At 40.8% G+C, this 26663-nt stretch overlaps 2 protein-coding genes across 2 annotated transcripts; both read left to right on the plus strand.

Moving 5' to 3' along the window:
- Positions 1-35: 35 nt before the first annotated feature.
- BBS7 (Bardet-Biedl syndrome 7) lies at positions 36-19545 on the plus strand. Its single transcript, XM_040556300.1, has 19 exons — positions 36-150; positions 250-315; positions 396-458; positions 997-1172; positions 1791-1977; positions 2571-2643; positions 4068-4184; positions 6026-6156; positions 6915-6999; positions 8501-8603; positions 9178-9370; positions 10859-10933; positions 11948-12013; positions 14111-14250; positions 15243-15407; positions 16513-16622; positions 16710-16813; positions 18289-18412; positions 19298-19545. Exons 1-19 carry the CDS (start codon positions 115-117, stop codon positions 19432-19434), a joined length of 2151 nt encoding a protein of 716 aa, XP_040412234.1. The 5' UTR covers positions 36-114; the 3' UTR covers positions 19435-19545.
- Positions 19546-19699: 154 nt separating this feature from the next.
- Positions 19700-25795, plus strand: CCNA2 (cyclin A2). Its single transcript, XM_040556303.1, has 7 exons — positions 19700-20132; positions 20811-20926; positions 21289-21512; positions 22094-22298; positions 23280-23393; positions 23919-24052; positions 24505-25795. The coding sequence occupies exons 1-7, from the start codon at positions 19715-19717 to the stop codon at positions 24554-24556; spliced, it is 1263 nt and encodes a 420-aa protein (XP_040412237.1). The 5' UTR covers positions 19700-19714; the 3' UTR covers positions 24557-25795.
- The last annotated feature ends 868 nt before the right edge of the window (positions 25796-26663 follow it).

The following is a 26663-nucleotide window of genomic DNA, read 5'->3' on the forward strand; positions in this document are numbered from 1 at the left end:
GGGGCGGCCCCTTTGGAGGCTCCTCCCGGCGGCGGCGGGGAGGCGCTGAGGGGAGGCGGCCGGCGCCATGTCTGGGGTTGCCGCGGTAACGGCGGCTGGGGCGGTGGCGGCGGCATGGAGCTCAGCCTGGCCCGCGTCGACTACCTGCAGGTAGGGCCGGCGGGCTGCCCCCTGACCGACCGACCGACCGCCTGCGGGGGTCGGGGAGGTGAGGTGAGGGGAGGTGAGTGAGGGCCGCTGTGTTTGCAGGTGGGGGTCACGGCGCAGAAGACGATGCGGCTGCTCCCCGCCTCCGGCCGGGCGGCCACGCAGAAGGTAGCGGGGAGCGGGGGGCAGCGGTTTTGGGGGGCTGGGGAGGGGGGGGTAAGGCGTAACGGTGTGCTCTGTTACTGAAGGTGGTCGTCGGAGATCAGGATGGGGTCGTTACCTGCTTCGGCATGAAAAAGGGAGAACCTGTGGTAAGTGTAAACGTTCCCTTATATATACATATCTTTAACCTGCCTTACGTGGTTTCAGTTCTTTTTCCCTTCTGTGACCCAAGGTTCAGCTTAATGAAAAATTATCCTTTTATTACATATATATTATTCCCCTATTGAGGTTGGTAGCCAGTTCGCAAAGACTCTACAGAAACAGAAAGAAATCTGTACGTCCTCTGGAATAAGAGTGGAACACACAGGAGGGAGAGAGAGCTTGTTGCTGTTTGTTTTTAAGGAAAACAAAAACAACAAAGTGCTTTTTATAGCTGCCAGCTGTCCTACAGATGAGTAACGCTAATAACAAATCGTAATTTATTTATTATTACAGGTTTTTATGCTTCTTAACTTAGATTTCTTTCCAATGCCGAAGAGAAACATACAGATGATTTTTCTCTGTATATACTCTGCAGTATCCATAGTTTTGCCAGAAATTTTAAAGCAGATTTATTACCCTTTTTGTTAAAAGATGACCGTAAATATAAAATTGTGATTGCTTTTCTTTTTTTTTCTTTTTTTATAGCCAGTGTTCAAAACACTGCCAGGCCAAAAAATTGCAAGATTGGAGTTGGGAGGAGCTCTTAATACACCGCAAGAGAAAATTTTTGTGGCTACAGGATCAGAAGTTAGAGGTTTCACAAAAAGAGGAAAGCAGTTCCTTTCCTTTGAAACTAACCTCACAGAAAATATCAAAGCTATGTATGTATAATATTTTGTATTTGTTTCATACCTGTAGCAGATTGTCAGTTTATAGTTTCATGATTTTTTAACCATATTATGTACATGTAGGTAATACTACATGTCAGTCCAGCTTTAGCTTGTGCCTTGACATGAAGGAAGGAATTTAGAAAATTATTGTGAAGTTGAAAAAGGTTATGCAGGCTCGGGGCCGTTCTAGAGGCCTTCTAATCAGTGCAAATGTAGATGAGCATAGCTGGGGTTATTGGCTTTGTGTATTATGTCCCTGTACCCTTGCTGTAGAAGACCAGGAGCTACCTTTGTTGTTTTTTTTGTTTGATTCTTTGATCTCGATTTAAGATGCTTGCCTTGTGATAAACAGCTTGAGAAAAATTAATATAATAAGAGTGTATTAATGGCATTTCTGTAAAGATATTCTTAAGATTTTACGTGAAGATAAAATACGCAATTTTAGAGCTATAGAAATCACATAATACTAGCGTTTGTAAGAAACTTTTTATTTTAATTGAAGTAGCTTGCAGGGCTCAAAGCAGTAATGTACGCGTATTACTATACCTAAAAGAATATCACTGCAAATATTCTGGCAAAACGCTACAGGAAGTGTTTTCTTTTTCTCAGGCATATTTCAGGAGCAGACCTCTTTCTTTGTGCGAGCTATATCTATAACCATTACTGCGACTGCAAAGACAAACACTACTACCTATCAGGAGATAAAATCAATGATGTTCTCTGCCTTCCTGTAGATAAAGTGAATTCCATTACACCGGTACTTGCATGTCAGGATAGACTCCTCAGAGTTCTACAGGTTAAAATACTTGCTTGTTTTTGTTTTATGTATTGATGCTGTATTATTGGATTAATTCTTATGGGAATCAGCATGGTTTAGCTATAAATATATGCATGTTGCACCCTATTTGGCAGTGCTGTCTATAGTGCTGGTACTTTTTTTTTTTTCTTTTTAATAGAAAATCATGGTTGTAAACTTGCAAAATGAGGGTTGATAAAACTCTGCTACGAATAGGCTTTGGAAGTCATTATGGAAGTAGTTAAAAAATGGGTCCATTTTCCACTTTTACCTAGAAAGTGCTTACACAAGGGAATTAAATGTACAATTCATTGGAAAATCTTACTTGCAAATTACTTTTGTAGCAAGTCTCAGTGGTGTCAAATGGTAACAATTATTTCTTACTGACAGACGTTCTTAGATTTTGTCATAAATTTTTTTAATGGTAACATGTTTCAAGATCTTAAAAAAACACATTTATATAAACTTTACTCTGCTTTGGCTTAGAAATGCTTTTCCCACAAGGAAATTTGTAAAAATGAAAGATCGCCATATACATAAAACTGTTTTGTCTTTGTGCATTTTTACTTATTCAAGATAGTTCTCGTCTTTAGGGATCTGATTTACTGTATGAAGTAGAAGTCCCTGGACCACCTACTGTTCTTGCTTTAAACAATGGAAATGGAGGTAATGGAATTTTGTATGTACACTCTACTAAATAATGTTCTTTTAATGTGTTTTTGAGATTTAAAAGCTTCTATTTGTTAATGACGTTTTTCCTGGATTTTGAATCTGATTTTGAAAATGTAATAGAAAACTATGTGAAGCCATTTCTTACATATGTATTCTATCTATAGAACAAAGATACAGGATAGTGTATCTATGTAGATCTATTCTGATTAGATTGGAATCTTGTACTGTATACTTAAACAGAAATGTTGAACAACTAGTAAGTTTTCAGGGAAAAAAAAGTTGAAGTTACTTGCATAACTTACTCCTATTTAGAAAAGTGGAGGACCAAACCCACTTTTAATAATAATACTGACTTTTTTGTTGCTGTTCTTGTAATAGAAAAGGTTCATACATGGAAAATAGGATAAAAATTGTGTTGAGGGTAATAGAAATCTTGAATTTGAAGTTTCCTTTTTCATGCAAAAGATCACTGTTTGAGTCACAGTTGCAGTATTTCTACTCATGAGGCAAGAGTGAGAGGCTCTAGATTAGATTTGAGAGGCAGAGGGGAGGAGTAGTACAATAGTTTTAGGCTGAGATGCTAGCAAAATTGTTGTGGAGGTTTGGAAGTAGGGATTACTTCTGTTTTTCTGTTCTAATTTTGATTCTCGTGTTGATACATATGTGTGTATTTATAAACATACACAAAACAGATACACTCTATATATACGTATATACGCACACGACTGTTTTAATTCTAAATATTATTCATGTTTGATTGAAAGCCTCTCAGTGCAGCAGTGAGATGTAAGGTGATCTCATCGTGTAAAGAGGAGAACTGGACTTCTGGGGTCTTGCCAAAGTGCTGGGATTGGGTTTCTTGTACATGTGGATTTTCAGGACTAGAATCACTACTTCCATCTGTCCCTGGATGGATGAGAATATTGAGTAGACCTTACATCAGCTAAGACTGTGAAAGGATCAGGCTTAAAATAGTTTGATCATCCTTTTTGGTAATCTGTTCTAACCTGATATAAATCGCTTTAGTGTGTTAATGTGGTGCTTAATTTAGTTTCTGTTAGGTTATTTGACAATGTTCAGGTCTAGTTTTGGAAAATAGTTCTTATTTGCTTAAGTCTTGGTACAACATTCACGATTAGATGTGTGCTCTGAATGAGCAAATTCTTCTCTTCTCTAAAGGAAATTAAATAGCCTATTGTTCCTTAAATTTAAAGTATTGGATTATGAATGGTTTTTAGGCAGAACTCTAGTACAGGGGCACCATTTCTTTTAAAGCCTGACAATTCCGTTACACCGTATTAATATTAGTATTTTCTTTTTCCCCAGATGGGATGTAGAGTGTAACTACACAATATTTTCAAGCCTTTTAAATAGGTGTGCTTAATAGTATTGATTCTAAATTTGATTTATGATTTTAGGTGATTCTGGAGAAGAAATTGTATATGGAACTTCTGATGGTAAACTAGGTCTTACCCAGATTACCAGTTCCGCTCCTGTGCATAAGTGGGAAATAGGAAATGAAAAAAAGAGAGGAGGTATGTTTCTCAGGTTTCTCAGGAGGTATGTTTTCAGGCGCAGCTGGGGCTTTATTACAATATAATAATCAGGAAATATAATTCATAGATCTTTAGGAGGTATATTGTAATTTTGTTGATATGTGATATTAATGAATAAACTCTCATTCTTCTGATAATCTTATAATTCTAATCGTTTTGTTTTGCATTGGGTTTTCTGTACTTCAGTATACTTTTATTTTTAAATATAATTTTAAAGTGCCATTTGTAAAACAGTTTATTTGTACGATCACTCGAGGTTTTTATAATTTTGGTGACTATTTTGAATGCAAATATACCTGCCAGATTTTTTCAGATATGCAGTGGCCTTAAAAGTCCCTTCAGATTCAATGTTAGCATCTTCTGTGGAAGATGTCCAAAACAAAGCCATTATTAGGATTTTTGTCTGAAGATGGAATAAGGGCCTCCTTAAACCTCCGTAATGTGATGTAACTTGTTAGGGCATGGTACAATATTTTCCCCATTTTAGCCTTGATACGCTGCTTTTGCAGTAGTTATTCCTCTGTAAAGGAGAACAGGGATAGATGTTTTTTCTTAAATTTAATGATCTCATGAAATATATTGCTAACCTGTTTTCTTAAAATGCCTCTCTTAGTATGTCCTTGCTTTTCATATGGAATAGGAACAAGGCATAAAAGTTAAAATCCATCTCATTTTTTTGTACAAAATCTTGTGCTGCTTTCTCCTTCTTCCAGACCCTATCTTTGTGTCCAGTCCAGCCATGATTAGTTGTTGTTGTAATGGCCTGCTTGTGGGTTTTTCCACTAAGATGACGTGTAGCAGCACAAACTTAACCCATGTCCACGCAGGCCTGAACCCTGTGTCTGTCTCTTCAGCCAGAATTAGAATTCACAGCAGTCCATTTATGAGGGGCTTTCTGTCAGCTGTAGGAGGTTGACTGCTTGCCTCTTCGCCTGGCAAAGTTGGACAGACAAATACTTAATCCGGAGGAAAATTTAAAGTGGGGTGCTAAACCCTTCAGAAGTGAGCTGTTTGAACAGTAGAAGGGAGTCTGTTCACTGCTTCTCACGAGGGAACTGTAGTATCTTCGGTGGCCTTAAAACCCCTTCATGATCGTGAACCTCAGGCACTCGTGAGAGACTTCAGCCCTCTAGTGGACCCTTTCGGAAATAGCATCGATAAAGCCAACCAAGAATTTCTGTGTAGTTGTTGTGGTTTAACCCGGCCGGCAGCTAAACACCACACAGCCGTTCGCTCACCCTCCCCCCTCCCTCTCTGGGATGGGGGAGAGAAACGGGAAGGTGAAGCCTGTGAGTTGAGATAAAGACAGTTTATTAAGACAGGAAAATAATAATAATAATGATAATAGTACTACTACTAATACTGTGTACGAAACAAGTGATGCACAATGCAATTGCTCACCACCTGTTGACCGATGGCCAGCCTATCCCTGAGCAGCCGGCCCCCCACCCCGGCTAGCCACCCCTATGTATTGTTTAGCATGACGCCATAAGGTATGGAATACCCCTTTGGCCAGTTTGGGTCAGCTGTCCTGGGTCTGTCCCCTCCCAGCTCCTGCTGCACCCCTAGCCTGCTCGCTGGCAGGACAGAGCGAGAAGCTGAAAAGTCCTTGGCTTGGTGTAAGCACTGCTCTACAACAATTAAAACATCAGCATGTTATCAGCGCTCTTCTCATTCTAATCCAAAACATAGCACCCTGCCAGCTACTAGGAGGAAAATTAACTCTGTCCTACCTGAAACCAGGACAGTAGTTTAGCTGGGATATTACTGTGTTGTAAACAATTAAGACAAAATAAACACTTTGTTTCCTTTTCCATTAGGTATCCTGTGTATTGATAGTTTTGACATTCTGGGAGATGGAGTTAAAGAATTGCTTATTGGACGAGATGATGGAGTGCTGGAAATCTACAGCTTTGAGAATGTAGATGAGCCTGTCCTTCGATATGATTATGTAGGCCCACATTCATTTTTCTCTTATTTGCTGGAAAAATTAATTTCAAAACTCTGTGTTTCAAAGCTTCAAGTATTACAAGATTACTACTGCTAAAATGTATTTTTTGGTTTTTGCTTTTAATTTGATATGCTCTGTAATGCTGACAGCACAAACTTTGTAGCACTATGCTAATATTTAAGAAACAGAAATGGAAATGGTCTTGATTACAGCAAAAATCAAAGTTGTGTGGAGGATATGTTAAAGCTCTGGCTCTCCTAACTGCTAAAGCTACTGAATGAAACCTAATACGGTGTTTCTCTCTCAGGGGAAAAAAAAAGCAACACCATATTGCATGTGGTCTGTTTTGCTTATAAAATAGTAATGTGTTAGCTGTTAGGACTTTACTGAGCGTAATTTCTTTGGTTTGAATTGTTGAAATACTGGATTTGATCCACAGTGATGACTTCAGCCTTCAGTCAGACTGCTAATTCGTGCTGCAAAGATATTGTCCATCAGCTTTTTGCTTTTATCTATCTTTTACTGTCTGTGTCATGCCGAGTAGAATCAGAATGCATTTCTTAAAACGTCTAGATTTATCTGTAATAGTTATCAGCTAGCTTACTCCTTTGTGGGTCTAGATACTCTGCATCTATGTAGGTATTTTGTGGTGCAGGTAAAAGGAGGAGAGAAGCCTTTAAAGTTCCCACAAAAAAACCCACAAACTTCTAAAACAAGTGCAGTGATATTTCTTTCTGCTTGAATGTATTTATTTGAAGGCTTTATCAGAGAGCATTGCGTCAATCCAGGGTGGCTGTGTAGGAAAAGATGGGTATGATGAAGTTTTAGCGTCCACGTATTCAGGTAAGCTTCATATCATTTATTCCAATAAGATTTGGATTTGGTGAAGTGATAAAAATGAAGCAAGCTGTGTCATTAGTGCAGCTCGTATCTCAAAATTCTGTCCTGATGGGAACCGGGATAATGTTTTGTTGTAAATATTAAATTCAGAGAGATCTTTCCACTTCAAAAAATGTTTCCTCCATTTAAAATATATTTCAAGATATTTATAATGTATTCTACACTGTAACACAGTGATTCGTTATTCTCTAGTGTAGACTGCTGCCTATGATGACGTAAATGTCTTATGTCCAAAGGAATTTGTTTTTTTTGTAGTATTAAAAGTGTTGATAGATATGCTTTTTTTTCATTTGTCATCATTTTCCATTCATTTCAGCTTTTTGGGGCTCTGCATAAGAATGATTTTAATTTTAGTAGAAAGTAGAGCTTCTGCAAGTGAGGCTTTTCAGCAGCCCCTCCCAACTGTTGGCCTGTCAGAGGCCATAATTAGCAAACTACGTATGTGAACTGCTGGGAGCCAAAATACTCAGTTCCCTGACTTAACTTATCTTCAGGGCTAAAAAAAATAGCCTACTGAAACCTCTCAAATTCAAAATGGTGTATCGTGCCAAGATACAATTCTCAATCATTTATAAAAAAAAAAAATAATAATAATAATAATGGTGTTCAAGTTTTTTGTATTTTAATAGTCTAAGTAGGATTAAAAGGTGTTTATATGTGAGCTGGTATGGATTGTTTTGGTGTGACAGGCTGCAGCAATATTGTGGCTGAAGTCCTTGGTGGCTTATTTAGTGCCTGTGGGAATGTTCTAAAAAACTATCAATCACAGAAGAAAAACCCAGTGTTCACCTGTGGGTTTTCACAGTGTTAGGCTTTCTTGTTACTTAAACTGGGTAGCTAAGGACTGTGGGCATATCAACTTTTAGGGTGGATTTTATTCATTAGAGGAGGTAACTGGAGCTAGAAACGCCTATTTAATCAAGTCAGCATATCGTATCTGAGGTGTCAGGACATAGTCAATTAATTTTTGCTTTTGTAAGTAAGTGTAGTTAAGAAAATAAAAGATTTTTTCTCTTCAGCCAGCAGCGTTCTATCTCAAAATGCACTGTGCAATATGTAGTTTGCTGTGTTCACATTGCACATTTTTTTTGTTTTATTTTCAACAATAATACTGATTAACAATAGCAAATTATTCAAGGTATTAGAGAAGGTTTTTTCAGAGGTGGGAAAAATGAAACTTATAAAAAAAAAAACTGCTATAGAGGTATTTATTGCTCAAAGTACTTTCTGAAAAATGATAATTTATGTTTTCCAATTTGTAAATTAAGACTGACCATAAAATTCTTTGCTTGTTGTCTAGGTTAATCCTCCAAAACAGGGTAAAATTAAATCTTGATTCTCTCTACCTAGTGTCAGAGATGAACATCACTCTACGTGTACAAAAGCTGAGTGTAGACTTTTCTTTATAGCTTATAAGGAATATAAACTTCATATATTGGTTTAGGCTGGCTGACAGGACTGACTACAGAACCTGTCCATAGAGAAGGTGGATCAGGTGAAGAACTAAAATTAAGTCAAGAAATGCAGAGCAAGATTTCATCCTTAAGGTAATTTCACTAGAAATAAATTTAAATGGAAGAATTGAAGTGTTAAAAGCTGAGCTGTCATCTTTCCTTCCTCTCTCGTTAGATTTTCTGTATCATGAGTGTATCTAGAAGTAGAACCAGGCCTTCTCAAAGTAGAAATGAACAGCAGTCTCATCTCATAGTTCTTTTCTATCTTTCCTTCAGGTAGTGAGGTTATAAAGCCGCCTTATTCAGTTTCAGCAGGATGAGATTCCCTTCTCCCATGTGATCTATAGCTTCTAAACGATGGGAGGAAAGCAGTCACTAGTGTATCTTTAAAAATACGTTGTCCTCTTGAAGGAAAACGTTGCTCCTTCCTCTGGCTCAAGGAAATTTATTTTGTCAAAGTTCAGTAGAATCTACATTTTCATGTTATGTAGTTTGTTTTATCTTTGATGTTACGTATGTGGAAGGGGAGTTACCGGTCACTTCTGGTTGGAAAACAGTGGACAGAAAAGAAACATGGTTGCCTTGCAAGCATAATATACTTAATTTCTATAGTAGCTTTTATTGCTAATTTTTTTTGAAGACATTATACCTGATTACTCTTTTCTAGGAATGAACTGGAACACTTACAGATGAAAGTACTTCAGGAGCGTGAAAAGTACCAGCAGTCTTCTCAGTCCAGTACTGCTGTTTCTTCAGTACCTGCATTTAGCGTGAACGATAAGTTTACGTTAAATAAGGATGATGCTAGCTACAGTCTCATCTTGGAGGTGCAGACAGCTATTGATAATGTCCTAGTACAGGTGAGCATGTTTCTATTCTTGTTGGCTTTCTTGATCTATAAATAAAACAATCACCCTTCCTGGTTAAAAAGCCAGGTGATAATAGGTTAAGTATGTGTTTGTGTTTAACTATCTGAAGAGTTGTAGGAGGGAATTGATGTGAATAGCCTTGCAATCTTGAAGTAACTTGTATATTGTTATGGAACAAATGCAACTTAAATCTTTAATGAACAGAACAACATTAATCTGCCAAAGTAGACCAAAACACGTGTAGTACTACCAGGTTTATATGTAATTTTTGTGTTTACTCTTGCCTGTCCCTTCTTATTTAAATAGCAATTAGCTCAGTAACTATTAAATGAGGGGTGCAGCTTCTCACTAGCTTTTTAAGTACATTCTGTAGAGGAAAATTAGTTTTGAAATGGTATGGGCCATGTGTGCACTTCCAGTGTGGAACAGCGTTTGATCTATATGTTACCTGTGACAAATACTTCTGGCAAGTCAAGTAGCCGTAACAAAACATCCTGCTGCTGCATCAGCTGAAATAAATGTTACCTTTGGTACTTAGAAAGAATAGTGGGACTGAATTAACTTCTTTTGGGATACGGATGGAGAGAAACCTGAGAAAGAGGAATTTGTTAGGTGAACTTGCCATAACAAATGTAAGAGAACTACTGTATGCATGTATTTTTAAGTTTTTAATTAAAAAAAAAATAAAGATGTTACTAGAGCAATGCTAAACTACAGCTAATTTTCAGGTCTATAATATCTGCAGTTTCCTTACCTAAGCAAGGAATAATGAAATTGTTTGATCTAGGCCTGAACTTATTATAGGTTTTAAAGCTTAAGGCTTTTTCTTTAAAGAAATAAAAAGTTCTGCCCAATATTCTTCTGCTGTTGAAGAAGGCAATAAAACTGTTTATAATTTTTTTAGGAAGTATGTTGTCTTTTTATCAGTATTTCCTGGCACTTCTGTGAAGTTACAAGGCAGTATCGAATCAAGTAATTAATCATTTTTAAAACACTTCAATCTTGTTTTCAAAACAGTGTTAGATTTCATTTTAATTCCAGTAAAAACATACCTAGATAAGAAGTGGTCTGTGTCAGAAGTATTAGTGTAAGTAAAAGGATTGTTAATAGTTATCTAACGTGATCCGTAGTTTCCTGAATGAGTGCTGTAATCCCCTGGTGAAAATAGAGAAACACTTCAGTCCTGAGTATATACTTCATGCATGTCTGAAAGATAAAGTTGCACATCTTACATTGACGTTGCTGTAAGCCACCCACACAAGAGTTCAGGGCACCATACAAGAATAAGAGAAAGATCATGTTACTCCGGGATTAAATTTTCAGGAGTAAGCTGCATGTCTACTAAGCTTTTATCACTTGCATATAGATGATGAAGCAATCACCCTTTTTAAAAGAACTGATGACAGTTAGAGGATAAGTGCATTAGAAGCTATGCAGGAACTTAAGCTCTTTATTTTTCTTTCTTCATATGTTCTGCAGAGTGATGTCCCAATAGACTTGCTGGATGTGGATAAAAATTCTGCTGTTGTTAGTTTTAGCAGCTGTGATTCTGAGGTAAGTGAAACAAAGGAGATAATGATGTTTATATGAATGGTATGATGAAAGATCTCAATACAGTATATGAAAACAGAATTTGTATTTATATATTTGTAACTTAAAATACATGGAACAAAACTACTTATTTGGTAATTTGGAGAGCTTAATTTGATTAGAAATACTGCAGAATTAGGTGTTTGTGGCAGGTCTTGACACAGGGCAAAGCAAAATATGCATGAAAGGATCTGGGAGTGACTGCTGTTGCACTTTTTTCCTGCCTAATTTGGAATGTTGAAGGCACACTCAGTGTTGTTCTCCAGTCTTCGTCATTTGTCAGTATCCTTTTATTTACTGTATCACGGAAAAAACACTTTAAAGCATGAAAATTTTGCTGTGAGAAGAGTCGTGTGTTTGAGTGAATTTTTAATCTAATAATTATAAACTAAATTACTTACAGAATTATTTATGATGCTTCTTTGGGGAGGAGAGGCAAGCTGGGAATCGAGAAACTACCTTGGTATTATGCAAAATCTTTCCTAATGTCTTTAGTAATGGTCCACTGAAGTATTCTGGTTTCAAGAACTGAATTTTGCACATCATTGGTCTATACTGGAGCTTTCAGAAATCAAATTACTTTGTTTCTTGTCATTCGATTTAGCTTTTTATTTATTTATTTTCCTTTGTGTTTTCTTACTGATCTTTAGTTTTTGGATGTTGGGATAATACTGCAGATGAGTGGTAAGGCTGACAGATGCATTCGTCAGATGAAAAGTTTCTATCTGTATAATTTTTGTGGTGGTATTTAGGAATAAGAGAGACTTCAGATGATTTGTGTGTATACAGAGAAATTTTTGAAACTCTGTCACCATTAAAACTAATTGGAATTTTCAAGGGAACTGAAGGTTACAGTTTTCGCTTTTAACTTGTGTAAAATAGCTGTGCATAAATACCAAAAACTTTACGGTACATCTTTGGTTATAATAGACCTGTTTTGTATTATCTTTCCTCTTTTTTCTTTTTTTGTGTTCACAGCCCAATAGCAATTTCCTTCTTGCAACTTACCGATGCCAAGCAAATACTACAAGACTTGAACTTAAGGTAAAGTGCTCCAAAATGTTTTCCATAAGAAATTCTGCTGTGGGATGGAGAGATCTTCACCTGGACTGACTATTTAACCTGAGCAAATGATCTATCCAGTTTCTGCTGCTGCTTGTTTCCTGAGAAGTTTCTAGTCTGGGGCTAGTATTCCTTTATATTTGTGTATAGAGTTTCTAAAGGCTTCTAAAAATGTATTACTTCAGAGGACAGCCTGAAATCCTTTGAGTGTCCCTAGAAGGAAAGCAGTTGGGAAATCCCCAGTAGTGAAAGTACTTGATTCTGGAGACTGCGTGGGACTGAAAGTGGAGAGGTGTGGGAAGAAAAGCTCTGGCACTTTTTGTCCTCAGAAGTGTTTGAGGGAAGTTACACTGACCAGGGAATATAACCAGTATTTATATTTTGGAGAGGATGCAAATCCTGTAGTTCCATGCTTATGCTAAAGGTATGTGGGTGTTGGGTTTCTTTTTGACAACACAACAGATCGAAACTTTTTTATGGCTTCCACTGGGGAAAATAATAAAGAAAATTATGCTTAGTAAAGGTAATCCTCAAGGTGCACACAGACTGTAGGTTTTCACTTCGTGCACTCATATGACTCTTCAGCTTCCTAATCTGAAGTGCATTTATGTAAAATCAGCAGTCTAAAGATTTTTAGAAATTCAAGCCTGTATAAGAGGCATCAAATCTCAGAGAGTTCAGGTTTGTTTTTGTTGAGGTCACAATCACAGGCCTAGTGGACAGAATTAAGACACTTATTTTCTGGGTTCCTTTCTTAAGAAATGCTGTTGGGTGCTTTTTGACTCTGAGCAGGTCACTTTATCTGCCCATGTCTTTATTCTTTTAATTTAGGGATATGACCCTGGCCACTTTTACTAGTAAAAATAGAAGCTAAAGAGTAAATGTCACAAGTTTAAAAAAAAAAAAAAAAAGTCTTCACAATACATTAAAAAAGTTTGGTTACCTTCCCACCGAAAACTTTTGTAAACTTGCTGCCATGTGTCGTCATAGTGCAGCCTGTTGTCAAAACGCTGTAGTACCACTCCTGCACGTGGATCCTGTTGTGATGGATCCGCTCTGCGCGGGTTCTCCTGCCACCTCACCTCAGTACACTGTGGATGCCCAGGGAGTGAGTTACCCAGCACCTGCCACATGGTGTTTATTTTTATTTATTTTTTTATTTCCTATATGCACATACAAACTGTACAAGAACTTCGTTGTGATGATTTCATTTTCAAAAAGGACTCTCTCTACTAATTTATTTTTACTAAAACGTATTGAGGTGGATGTCTCCCAGGTGACATAATCAAGATTAGAAAGCACACCTGTACTTGAACTCCAGTCTGGTCTTCTGTTTGTGTAAAGCTGTTTCAATTGCTCTTCTGCCTGGTTTCAAAGCTACCCAGATATATGGGATACTGTTTCTTGTTGATTCTGCGTGAGTTATTGGCACGTGACAGACTTCTTTCCACAGCCTGTGCAACTGGTCTCTGCACATAAGCAATTGTCGCAGTGCTGCCTCTTCAGAGGTACAGAGAGTGCATACTGTCTTGAATGTGTTCGCACATCCTGCTTATTGGGTATTCTGAGAATTGAATTTAAATCCGGTCTCCTCGTTTTCCAAAAACAGCTCATGGGTAACTTTGATTGTTAGGATGAGGTGAACGGTGTACAGACAATACCTTTGAATTCTGTTGACTCTTTAAATTTCTTCTATCTTACTCCTTAACAGCTATATGATTTTATTTTTTTAGGAAAAAAATAAAAGGTAATAGTAATGGGGCCACTGAAGAATTAAAAACAAGTCACGAACTCCTTATTTTAACTAACCAGAAATTAAGAAAATAAAACCTACTGTGTTCAACTATTATGACAGCAATTCATTAGACACCACTTTGTCTAAAGAAAAACATTTCTTGATCTGCTCTTTATATAGTGGCACTATCAAGTAAATGTAGTACTCTAAATATTCTTGAAGTACTGCAGAAAATCTCCAAATTTTCTTTAATATGTTTTGAATAAACAACAGTTTTCCAAATCTTGGTAAATCAATCTATTTCCTCTCGTTCTTTCTTGTGGTTTCTACTTTTTCCTCTTCAGATCCGATCAATTGAAGGACAGTATGGAACACTTCAGGCATACGTAACTCCAAGAATTCAACCCAAAACCTGCCAAGTTCATCAATACCAAATTAAACCACTTTCACTTCATCAGAGAACTCATTCTATTGACCATGACAGGTATCTGCAAAGAGAAATTGATCCTTTTTTGTGTTGAAAAACTACCACAGTCCAGTCAAAACGCTTAACTCTATACACATAAGTGTGTCATTCCTAACCTACACTTCTGAGCCTGTATTGGATTTTATGGGTTTTATGTTTTTTTCAGGAAAAAAAAAAAAGCAGATTTAACAGGTTCCTGTTTTCCTTGCTGTTCTTAACCTGTTTTCAGGTTATTTTTCACTTTGCTGACCTGGGCTGTTGTGCAGCCCCATGTATTAGTAGAGCTGAGGGCGTGGTAGAAAGGAAACCCTCCTGTGACAGTAACCGCAGTCTTTTCAGTTTCGGCCTCAGTCTTCCCTCCACCCCTTTCATGTAACTTTTTCCCATAGTTAATTTGACTGCAAAATTGAGCCAAGACTTCTCTTCCTTATTCTTGTGTTTGGAATCTACTATTTTATTCAATTTCAACTTGATTTCCCTATCCTCAGTTAACATCTTGTGTTGCTGCCAAGGTATTGCTTGCATTAAAACAAAACTGAAAGATTGAAGGACTGATACCAAATGCATTGACTTGAAATGCAAATGTGTTCCTTCATGCCTTGTTCTTGATATAAATGTTACATCTGTGGTTTACAGTATGGGAGACCGTTGAGGCTTAGTCATATTTTCTATGTTGTTAGTTACTTACCTTTGACATAAGTTTCAGGTTTAACAGTTTGAAATGGGATATGCCAAAAGCTTCCAACTGGTTTGTTATCCAGTTCTGACGTGCCTACTGTGAGATAAAACCTGTGTGTACACACAGCTCTTAGTCTTGAAATACAGAAAACTACCTGTATGTCCGACCTGTGCTACACAACTGCTTAGCAAGGTTCCTGACTTCATGCCCTATATTGATTTAAGAGACAACCACTGGGAACTAAACTCTTTTCACGTATGGGTTGCACTGACAATGCACATCCTTTGTAACTAATAGACTTTTTTTTTTTTTTACTTTCATGATGTCATAGACCAATGAACACACTGATGCTCAAAGGCCAGTTCAGTTTCGCTGAAATTCACTCTTGGGTTGTGTTTTGCTTGCCTGAAATCCCTGAAAAGACTCCAGCTGGAGACAGTGTCACCTTTTATTTTCAAAATACCTTCCTGGGAACCCAGCTTGAAAGTTCTTACAGGTAAAATACAATTAATAAAGCGCAATGCGTCTGTGCTTGGCTTTTTGTCTTTTTCATTCTCGACCAGTCTGTGAGTACCATTTCATGCACATACTGCTGTTGCCCTCTCCAGTTCCAGCAGAACTCCTGTTAGTGAGAACAGGAATCTTTTGTAGAAACCATCGTCAAACATTACTGGGGTGAGCACTATCCAGTAAGGTTACAATCTTTAATAGAATCTTTAATAGGCTTCTCCTGAAGTTGCTCCAAACCCAAAATTGCCAGGGAGGAAAGGCTTGATATGTTTTTAGGATGGTGGCTTGGGTTTTTTTTGGAATTTGAAGAACATAAATAATTAATATAGTGAAGTTGTTTTGTGATGCGTGCTGTTTTTTTTTTGTACTAAGGAGCAGAAATAACTTGAAAGGCATTTAATATTCATGCAAACAAAAACATTAATAAGCATTTAGCTGAAAAGCTATTTTTGCAACTTAGATTAGACTGATGTTTCATGTGTTCAAGGCTAATACTCTGTTCACAAATTGATTAGTTATATCTTCCTTCTGCAAATTATATATTTCTGCCTGGAAATGGAGCTGCAAAGTGGGGAAAAAAATAATTATTGCACTTAAATGGATTCCAGCCTGCATCCAGTTTAATATACGTATTGTCTACTCGTAACGTAGAAAGTTGTTGGGTGGTGGGCTTTAGGAGGGTAATATGTTTCTGATTGATTGTTTTCCTCCTTTCTGATGTTGAAGCTTGCTATTTGTCTTCAAAGTATTGTAATGATAAAACTTGGGAGGAATGAATACCATCAGAAGTCTTACTTGTGTAACCTTAGTGCCATGTGTAGGAGATAAAACTGCTTTGTCTTTGTATACAGATGCTGCTTTGTCTTGTGTCCTGGAGCAAATGTCCTCTGAGAGGATTACAGTCTGAATAGGAAAGAAAAGACTAGCATAGGTGTATACAGCCACCTAATGTACGGAGAGTCATTATGACCTATGTGGAGGCTAATTAATATGAGCATTCATTTGTAAATCTTACATCTTAATATAAGGACAAACCTAATGCATGCGTGCGCTTGTAAGTTTGTTCATGTGAAGTTTTTCTTCCTTTATAGAAAAGGTGAGGGATGTTTTAAGTCTGACAACATTTCTACAATATCCATCCTAAAAGATGTGCTTTCCAAAGAGGCTACGAAAAGGAAGATTAATCTCAACATATCATATGGTAAAACTTGCTTAGGTGTTTTATTATCCTTGGTTTCATTTTATATTCTCATAAATAAATTCTTTTTTTTTCCTGACTCTGTGCTAGATATAAATGAAGAATCCGTGAGGCACACATTAAAGCTCATCCACCCCAAATTAGAGTATCAGCAGCTGTTGGCCAAGAAGGTTCACTTAATAGATGCTTTGAGAGTAAGTATCTGAACTCCTGTGGAAGGATTTTTGTGGGGATTATGTTGTCAGATACCAAGCTGTATAGCTAAAGTCAGATGCGTGTCATATGGGTATCTGTTCTGTTTCTATTCCCAGGACATGTACTTTAATTATCTGGGAGACAGCCTTCTCAAAGTAAAATTCCGATTTGTACCATATAACTAGTGAATAACATGTAGGATTACTGACTGATGTTGAGGAGGCTTAAATCAGAGAGTAGAAGGCAGCCAGCTTTGCCATCTAACATTCTTTTTGCTTGCTGTTATTTTCCAGTTCCATCTTTGTCTCTCTTCACTAACCTTTAAAAGTCCTTTTTTTTTTTTTTTTAGATCTGGAGGTGATCATTCACGCTAAATAAGTCTTCCTTGCTTTGTAATGTCATCCCAGTGTGTCATAATTTCTGAAGTTTCTCTATCTGCTTATTAGTCTTTGCTTAATTCTCTCCTCAGTGATTAGTCTCTGGGAGGTACCACTTAGGCAGCTTGTCGGAGTTCTCCAACAACCAGGATTTTATAGTCAGAAACTTGCTGTCATCTCTTTTGGTGTATTATTTGGTGTGGATGTGAGAGAAAACGGACAACCAGTTATCTCTTGGTGGAATCAAATACTAATTGTCGGAACTCTTTAGTCAGTAGGAAAAAGGACTACCAATGATCACTGTGTGTATCTTTGTTATTATCGCTAAAAGTATTTTACTTAAGCTTGATTTGACCAAGTGGGAAGATAAGAGAATTTATTTTTAATGCATGTTTTGCTTATGCAATAATAGTGAAGTTGAACGTCTTAGAGAAAGTGTTTAGTGCTTGTAGTTTCTCTTTTGGTCAGCAAATCTTTTTTTGTCACTCACCTTTTGGATAATAGGCAGTAAAAGAATCTAGTGCCTGACGAAAGCCATTATCCCAGTAGACTCGAGGTGCGTAACCTTTAATCTAGAAAACGGTATTTCTGTGGGTGGCAGCAGGACTGCCCTATTGACCATCTTAAATTGATCTGACAGTAGCCAGGGGCATTTTAGAAGAAGTCTTTAAAATCTTTTGCTCTCATGAGTTTGGTGATGCTTCCAGAAGTTACTTTTACCTTCAGACTTTTAACATGTGTTACACTTTCCAGGAATATACTTTGCCTAAAAATGAAGGCATGGTGAAGGCTTTGAGCCTTCAATAGGTGTGATTCTGTAGGGGCAGAGCTGTGGAGCAATGCTGTTTGGCAGGAGCTGGAAGCTCTAATACACGGAATTTTGCAAATCGAGTGTATGAAGTGACAAGTAACATCTGGCATTTCATTAGAAGACCTAAAAAATGAGGCTCTTTGAAAGTAATTCTTGCTAGTTTAGAAGGGGATTGTCTCGTCTCTGAAGTACTTCCTCTTGTCAAATCAAAGCTTCATTTCTGTTTTACTTTTATGTTTCTATACTTAACTGCCTTTTGATTTTTATGATTTAAAATCTCTTTGAGGAATTACAAGTTCATGAAGGAAATGTGGACTTCCTGCTGCCGAAATACCGCAGTATTTTGGAAGAGGCGGATCAGCTGCTTGAGGAGTACAAGAAACAGCCTGCACATCTTGAGAGACTTTATGGTTTGTTGATCAGTTTGACTTTTTGGTCTAAATGCAAATTAATGTCCAGAGAGCACACTGCCCGTTACTGAAATAGTTACGAAGTCAGCATTAGTAGAATTGAAACAACTTGGTAAGTGGGCTTACAAAGCTAAGCTAAGGCTGCATGTCTGCACAATATAAACGTGTAAATGATCATGAAACTCCGAAGTTAAAGGTAAGGCATCAAAACACAGCATGTATTAAAACTGGTTGTTTTATGCCACTGTTAACTTGGAGGAACTCTCTAAAGGCCTTCAAGAATTGTTCACCTGAGAATTACTGAAATCGATTTGTTATCGCAAGCATAGTACTGAGAAGTATGAGGATTATTTGCAAGAGACTGTTACAGTTTCTGCTGGGCAGCATTTTTAATTTGTATGATGCTTGGCTTCTTGGACACGATCGAGGAACACGTGCGAGACCAGGGTGGCATTAAGAGCGTATACAAGTTAAGTGAGTGATTAAGTTCTGGGTGGTGAAGTGTTACAAAACAGCAGAAAAGCAGAACAATGCAGGTGGGATGGAAAGGGAGAATGTTAGGAGAACATCAAATTTAGTGCAGGAAATTGTGACCTTTTGTGGTGTTCTCTATGCAGCCTTCAGCTTAGGGAACCTCTGCCAGACACTACCTGTACTAAGCCCATGTCTATGCAGTGTGAACGTAGTCCTCCTTGCATGCCCCGTGAGATTGGCTCCTTCCTCCTCAGTGTCTCAGATAATCAGAAATACCCCCTGGAGAACTACGATGGTTTGGGGTTAGTTTAAAAGAAAATCATTGTTTAAAGCACGTAGCTTATAAAAGTTGTTTCTGAAGCCCCTGTGGGGTAGGACAGGTGCGATGTCCCGTTGTATGTCCCGTTGCAGGCATGATCACCGACCTCTTCATCGACAAGTTCAAGTTCAAAGGCACCAACGTGAAAACCAAAGTTCCCCTCCTGCTGGAGATGCTCGACGGCTGCGACCAGGACGGCCTGATCGCTTTCTTCGAGGCGGCGGCCTGAGCCGGAGCACGGCTCCTCAGCCGCGCTACCCCGGGACAGTCGGTCCGTCCGTCCCCGCCCCCCCCATTGTACCGCCGCGCCCCTCCCGCTCCCATAAAGCGCCTCGCAGCCCGCCCGGCCCCGCCCGCTCTGTCCGCGCCGCCCCCGGCGCCCATTGGCCCGTTCAATAGTCGCGGGCCGCTTGAACGGCGAGAGCGCGGCGCCACTCCGGGCGGCGGCGGGACGCCGGCTGCAGCCGCCCCGCGCTCCCCGCGCTCCCCGCTGCCGGCCGCGCGGCGCCATGCTGGCGGAGCAGGAGACCCGCGAGGACCAGGAGAACGTGCCGCCCGCCGCCGCCTCCAAGGGGGGGCCGCCGCCCGCCGCCGCCGCCCGCGTGGCGCTGGGCCCGCTGCGGGGCGCGCAGCAGGGCGGCGGGCGGGCGCCATTTTGCGGCGGCGGGGAGCTGTCAGCCGCGCCCGGGGGCGGCGGGGAGCACGGCCCCAGGCGGCGGCAGCAGCCGCAGCCGCAGCCCTTCAGCGTGTACCGGGATGAGCCCGACGGAGAGCGGCGGCGGGGCGGCCCCGCGGCGCAGCGGCGGAGGAAGGAGGAGGAGGAGGATGAGGAGGCAGCGCTGGGCATGGGGCTGCGGGCCGCCGTCGGGGCCCTCGGGGAGCGGCGGCCCCTGGCGCCCCTGGGCAACGCCATGGAGCTCAGCTTCGGTACGTGCGGGGCGGGCGGGACCTACCGGGGCGGGGGGCGGCGTGGCGCCGCCGTGCTGCCTGCGGGAGGCAGAGCGGGAACCCCAGGCACCGCCGTCTGGCCCAGCCCCTCGGCTGCTGGCCGCAGGTTGAGCTTCCCCCTTCGCTACCCGCGTAGCGCTGGAGGGGGCTTTACTCCGGCAGTGCTTGACAAAACTTTCTCCCTGTAACGTCCTGCGTGGGCATTGTGAGCTCTTCCTAGCACATAACAAGCGGGAGGTGCCGCAGCAGCCTTCTGCAGTGCCCCTGTGAATGCCCGAGGGCTGGTTTCGTCATGCTCCAGTTCTGCATCTACGGAAAGTTCTGGTTCTCCTGACCCGTTTCCAGTCTCAATAGTTGCGTCCTTAAGATGCACATCTAAGGAACAAGATAGCACAGGGTGCACTGAGCACTACATATCTGCAAAAGCGTTCTCCATCCCTTTATTCCTAGGGGAAAGAAGAGCAAGGGGAACAGGAAGCTTCTTGCAGTAACCTTTTGGCTTCCCTATAGTCTCCTCAACTCCCAGCCTGGTTGAGTGACAGCCCAAATGCTCGTGGAGAGCCCCCATCCACATGTTAGGGGACAGGGTAGTTCCCTGCACTGCCAGGGAGCGGTCTGACGGTGCCTGTTTTCATGTAGCTGTTATCTTCCATGTAGATTCTCCAAGTATTATGGATATTTCAATAACCTCAGAAGTGGAAGAGAAAAGACCAAACGTTAATAATGTGCCAGACTATATCAGTGATATCCATACCTACCTTAGGGAAATGGAGGTGAGATGCCGCCTGTTTTCTTGTTTGCATGCAGCTTACTGGGGGGAGAAATTTGGGGCTGAGTAAAGAATCTAAACACTAGTTACTGCTAGAGTGACTAAAGTAAAGCTTGGTAGAAATAGCTAAATACTGTGCTTATTGCTGTGAACACAAGACCAGTTTCTTGTGGTAAAGTTGACTGTGCTATGCACTCAACACAAGTTAGGAAGATTACAGAAACTGAAGTAATTGATGCTACATTTACCAATGTTTACTTCTGACCTGTTAAAAATCTCTTTACCTGTGGTAAATGGAGCATAAATAAGTGTTTCCCTACAGGCACTTCGTCCAAACTCAGTCTTGTCTGTCATCTAAACCTACAGGTGAAATGCAAGCCTAAAATAGGCTACATGAAGAAGCAACCTGATATCACAAACAACATGCGGGCTATTCTTGTGGACTGGCTGGTGGAAGTTGGAGAAGAATACAAATTGCAGAACGAAACCCTGCACTTAGCTGTAAACTACATTGATAGGTTTCTTTCTTCAATGTCTGTTTTGAGAGGAAAGCTTCAGCTTGTGGGTACTGCAGCTATGCTGCTTGCATCGTAAGTGAAATTCCTTAGTTTAAAAGTGTTTCTGCTGGTCTCATATAGGCAGAAATCTTGCGGCTGTCACGTTTTTGATGCCTGTGTAGTTGGGTTGACTGGGGAGGGCTTCACACTAGGTGAAAAGGCAGCAGTTTTCTACTTCTGAGCTTGGCAATTTATATGAACCACTGCAAGCATGGTTCTGGGATATCTTTGTAGATTGGCCTAATGCGAGGATTTGTTATTTCTAGCTACAGCAGCAAAGGGCTTCTAAATGGTATTTGAGAGAATGTGCACAAAGACATAAAAGAAAATTTCGTCTGCATCAATTATCAGTGTAGTGGGTTCTTCTGGAATTTTAGTAACTCTTGAGTCCCAGATGGCTTAGTCCTAGAAAAGCAGCCTATTGTAGCGCTCTCTAATTTCAAGTTCTGGTGATTCAAGACCTACTGAACTGAGTGCAGTAAAGTTACTCAGTAACTGTACCTGACTACTTCACAAGTCAGAATTTAATTTGGCATGCTGGTTTTCATTAAATGTTGCTAGTTGACTGATTCTCTAGTACCTAAATATTTGCTTTTAACTGTTTCTCATGGCAGAAAATTTGAGGAAATCTACCCTCCTGAAGTAGCAGAATTCGTCTACATCACGGATGACACCTACAACAAGAAGCAAGTTCTAAGGATGGAGCACTTAATTTTGAAGGTTTTGTCGTTTGACTTGGCAGCTCCAACAATCAACCAGTTCCTCACTCAGTATTTCCTGCATCAGCAGACAAATGCTAAAGTTGAGAGCTTATCGATGGTAAGAATTACTAGCTTGGTCTGTGCAACTTGAGAGTTACGTAATCATTAACGCGCCTTACAGGATCTGTATTTGTAGAAAACAAATGGCATGGGGTTCTTCTGTCCAGACTTTCTCATCTCCTGGTATTTTTACACGTGAGTGTGCACGATGTGCTGCATGCTCCTCCAGAAGTGGTGCTGCACTCCTGGAGACAAAGGTTTTGTTGCTACTGCTTGAGATACTCCATTACTGTTGCGGTCTGGCACTTGGCCGGGCCCAAGCATTAATGCTTACTCAAAGCAGGCCAAGATTGATGAATTTTAATCCAGGGTTTGTTTCACTGCTGGGTATTTCCCTCGTTCCTATCTAACGTTGCCACACACGCACCCGCCCACCCATTTGGCAGAAAGGACTTTTGTTTTTCCCCTTAACTCGAAGTGAGCCCTAAGTCCTGAGGCCAGTTTCCCAGCAGAGCACAGACAAAGTCTCAGCTGGAGTTATCTGACATCCTAACTGTATCGCAGGTACCAGAGCTCCTAAAAATGGAAGCCTTTGTCTCATTGTGCAGAGGTCAGACCAAACTGCACCCTTCCCTCTTGGTCTTGGATGCCTCTGAGAGAAGATGTGGTGCTGGAAAAGCATGCATGAGAACAGTGTTTGACAGTGGCTAACAGTAGAGGCTAAAAGAGAAGTATTTTTGATTGTACTCCTCATGTTTTGTTGCTGTTTAGAGATGCTCAGAGCCAGAGGTGGCTCGGTGCACTCGCTCTCTTTCTGTGCCGCTGCCTGCTTTTATTGGTGTCAACCTTGTCTTGAAGAGAGTAGCGGCATTAATTGAAAGGAACAAACCTGTGGGCCGGCTCTGCGTGGAAACTTGTAAAAGCTGTTCCTCCACTTGGTGGCAGGACTGGAAGCTTAATTAATGGTCCTAGTGAAGCTGTTGAATGCTCTCCTACTTCCCTTCGGAAGCAGATGATTCTCACTCTTGTCTTCTTGCAGTATCTGGGAGAGCTCACTCTCATTGATGCTGATCCCTACCTGAAATACTTGCCGTCAGTCATCGCTGCTGCAGCGTTTCATCTAGCAGGCTATACGATCACTGGACAAACTTGGGTACGTAGCACTATGCCCTGAGCCTTCGCACGTGTGCTTGGTGTGTTATGCGGCGTTCTGAGCGCTGAGCCCAAGTTGTGCTCTCAGTTTGGGCTGCAGCAGTCGCAGCCCCTCCACACCAGTAGCCTGTTAACGAGGGATTGCTTCCTGTGGTATTGGAAAAAGTGGGGGGGAGCCTTTTCTGGGAACGCAGAGGCATCTGTGGAGGCACTGTTCTGGGGATACTCCTCAAAGCTGTAAGCAGCTTCCTTGGGATGAGGAAGGGGGCAGAAAGCCTGCACAAAGGGGGCAAGGGAATACTTCAGCTTTTGCCTTGTAAAGAATATGAGAGTTTCAGGAGTACCGTAAATCTACAGGAACTGCTGAAATCTGAGCAGCAGGTATTAAGCTACTCAGTGCTTGGCAGCGCCTCCTTATCTCAACCTACTAGGAAAGCACAGTTTTAATAGGAAGCTGAAAACCTCCACCAGCTCATCTGTGTGACAAACGTCTTCAAACGTTCCTCTTGCTTTTCTCTTCTCTCAGCCTGAATCTCTGTGCAAAGCGACAGGCTACACCCTTGAACACATCAAGCCTTGCCTCGTGGACCTACACAGGACCTACCTCAAAGCAGCACAACACACACAACAGTCCATAAGGGAAAAGTACAAGAGTACAAAGTAAGTATTGGTAGGGCCTTGCAGCAAGCCAGTAGTTATGCTGGAGTTGCTCTAGCATGTGACTGCTTAACAAGGGCTGGGGGGGGTTAACTAAAGTCAAACCAGGCCTCTGTAAGTGAAATGGCGGCGAGACTTCTCAAGGCTTTTGCCCAACGCTTTGCTGAGCAGTGCTTCCTGTTCAGCAGGCCTGCGGGCACTACCCAAAGCGCTGCCTGAGTGGTCAGGTAGACACCGGAGGAGTTCTCTTGAAATTCCTGCAACTGGTGGGCAGGAGTTGGTACCTAATGCTCCTAAAAATCTGTATTGGCATGGTGGCTGAGGAGCTCCAAAACGTTTCCTGCTGGCTGTGCCTTGTGAGAAATGTGCTTTGCTGCAGTATCTGTGTTATTCTTTACAGCAGAGAGCACTTGAGCGAGATTACATCCTGCATCTTTTTTTTCCCTCCTCTCTAGGTACCATGGAGTATCACTTATTGACCCACCAGAGACACTAAATTTATTGTAATGATCAAGAGACTGATCTTTTAGAGAAATGTATATTACAAGAAAATGATGTACAGTTTTAAAAATGGTTCAAAATTCTAGGTGTGATCACTCAAAATATTAATACAGGTTCTGATGAGCTTAATTATGAAGTTAGTTTTATGTGGTTTTAATGTAAATCTTTTGTACATGCAATCTTGTTAAAATACTTCGCTGTGTTGTAATAAGAATGTTGTCTTCAAGCACAGGATTAACCATGCAGACCAAGTGAAGTCTGAGATGGCTTATCTAAGTAGAGATTAGACAGTACCACTAGCAGTGCATTATTATAGTTGGGCTTGTTCTCCTTCCAAGAGTGACTTGGACACCACAGCAGTATTTTTGTACTGTCTAGTTAATGTTGAGACTTAGTATAGATCCAAAATGTGGCTTAACAGATGTAATACTGGAAGAAACCGTATAGCTACGAGCAGAACACCTCCCTGAAAGTGACTTCTGTGAGACTGCCTAGGATGTGCCATGATTTGTATTTAATGATTGCCAGCTCTTCATCAGGTTGGGTGCTCTGCTGCAGGGACTGCACAGCTGGGAGTAGGATATGCAGAAAATATTCCCACTAATGTGTTAGCTGTCCCTGCAGCCCGTCTATGTCTAGTAAGAACACTGTAGCCACCAGCCTGCTGAGCTTGCACCTCTTCAGAGCTGCAGTACGTGAACTGCTGCTCTGTGCCCCTGAGAGGAGATGATGTCCTCGGGGGGTGTGTGGGCGATGTGCAGAATGGTACAAATTCTGTACATCCTTCTCACGGGGGAGGGGCTCCTCTGTGGCGTGCAGCAAAAATGTAAAGCAACTGGTCTTACTCCTTAGTTACTAGAACTGTTACATGAGCAAAGTAGCACATAACTGTCACTAGATGAAATGGACGACTACCTTCAACCTGTATCAATGGAGTGAGTGATGTGCCCCCTACCCCGTTCTTTGTGTATGTAAAGTAGTCAATGCATGGAAGTGGGTTTAACAGAGCCATTTCCAGGTTGGCAAATAAACAAATTTTACATCTGATATTAGTGGTCTTGCCAATACCTTAAAATCACTGAGTGTTAGTACTACCATCTTAAATCGGAATTCATTTCTAGATCTGTGGAAGGGCAGAAACCTGTGCCACTTTAACTAAGAGTTGACTCAGCACTGGGGATCTGCACAGCTAATGGTAGCAGTATGAATTCTACATAGGTGTGAAGCAGTCTGCGAGGGCTATATTAAAAAAAAAAAGTAATGAAAATAAATACCCAGACCTCCATCAAGTGGACAGGCATGAGTTATGGTGAGACAATTTACATGCCTTGATGTGGTAACTAAGAACCTGCTGTCCTGCCTCCCCCCTGCTCTGCAGTCTGAGCCCTTCATGGACCAACTCAGCTACAAAACTGGTCTATCCACGGGGCGGCAGCTCATCCGGTTAAGGCAGATGGATGCAGCAGAGGCTGCCTTTTTGGCTAATCTAAGCTTTTTTAGGATGTGCTTTGTTCTAATGTTTAATGGAGAGCCACATTTCATTGGGCTACCATGTTCTCCAGTAGTTGTCAGCTTAATTTCAGTACCTTGCCACTGGAAAAAGCTAAAACTAGTTGGGGAAAAACTACACCGTGTATCATGTCTGGTGCTTAGCATTGGAAATGCTCTAACCTTGCAGGAGAGGGAATTGGTACATAGTGGAACATGTGTGCCACAGCTGTGACAGCAGCTGGTGACCTTGGAAAGTCAACCTAAAATGGTGGCTGGCCATCTACTGGTAACTGTGGAAGATGAATAGTTTAAGAAACACTCATGAACCCCAGAAAAGAGCACGTATTAGTACTGAAGTGAAAAGGCTTCAGTTCATGGTATTATTTACTACTTGAGAAATGTTGCCTTGCTCTGTTTTGGATGGAAGCCATTCTACTATTGTTCTAATAGCACAGAGAAAAGTTCTCCCCTGCTCCCTAAGCTTTGTTTTCAGCATACAGTGTCTGATACAGCTTCCTCTACAGCCTTAAAAAATAAAAAAGCCTCAGTCATAGGCTGGCCTTTTTGCCCAGTATGATTATGTCCCTTCATCTGTATTAGCAGCTCTTCCTGCTGCAATATC

This window comes from Cygnus olor, chromosome 4 (assembly GCF_009769625.2).
Source record: "Cygnus olor isolate bCygOlo1 chromosome 4, bCygOlo1.pri.v2, whole genome shotgun sequence".
NCBI classification, from domain to species: Eukaryota; Metazoa; Chordata; class Aves; order Anseriformes; family Anatidae; genus Cygnus; species Cygnus olor.

Excerpts from the sequence above, each read along its gene's own strand:
- BBS7 (XM_040556300.1), top strand. The coding sequence starts at position 115 with ATGGAGCTCAGCCTGGCCCGCGTCGACTACCTGCAG. Across the intron at positions 7,000-8,500 it reads TTTAGCGTCCACGTATTCAG|GCTGGCTGACAGGACTGACT; the intron begins GTAAGCTTCATA and ends ATATTGGTTTAG. Across the intron at positions 14,251-15,242 it reads CATTCTATTGACCATGACAG|ACCAATGAACACACTGATGC; the intron begins GTATCTGCAAAG and ends ATGATGTCATAG.
- CCNA2 (XM_040556303.1), top strand. The coding sequence starts at position 19,715 with ATGCTGGCGGAGCAGGAGACCCGCGAGGACCAGGAGAACGTGCCGCCC. Across the intron at positions 20,927-21,288 it reads CCTACCTTAGGGAAATGGAG|GTGAAATGCAAGCCTAAAAT; the intron begins GTGAGATGCCGC and ends CTAAACCTACAG. Across the intron at positions 22,299-23,279 it reads AAGTTGAGAGCTTATCGATG|TATCTGGGAGAGCTCACTCT; the intron begins GTAAGAATTACT and ends GTCTTCTTGCAG.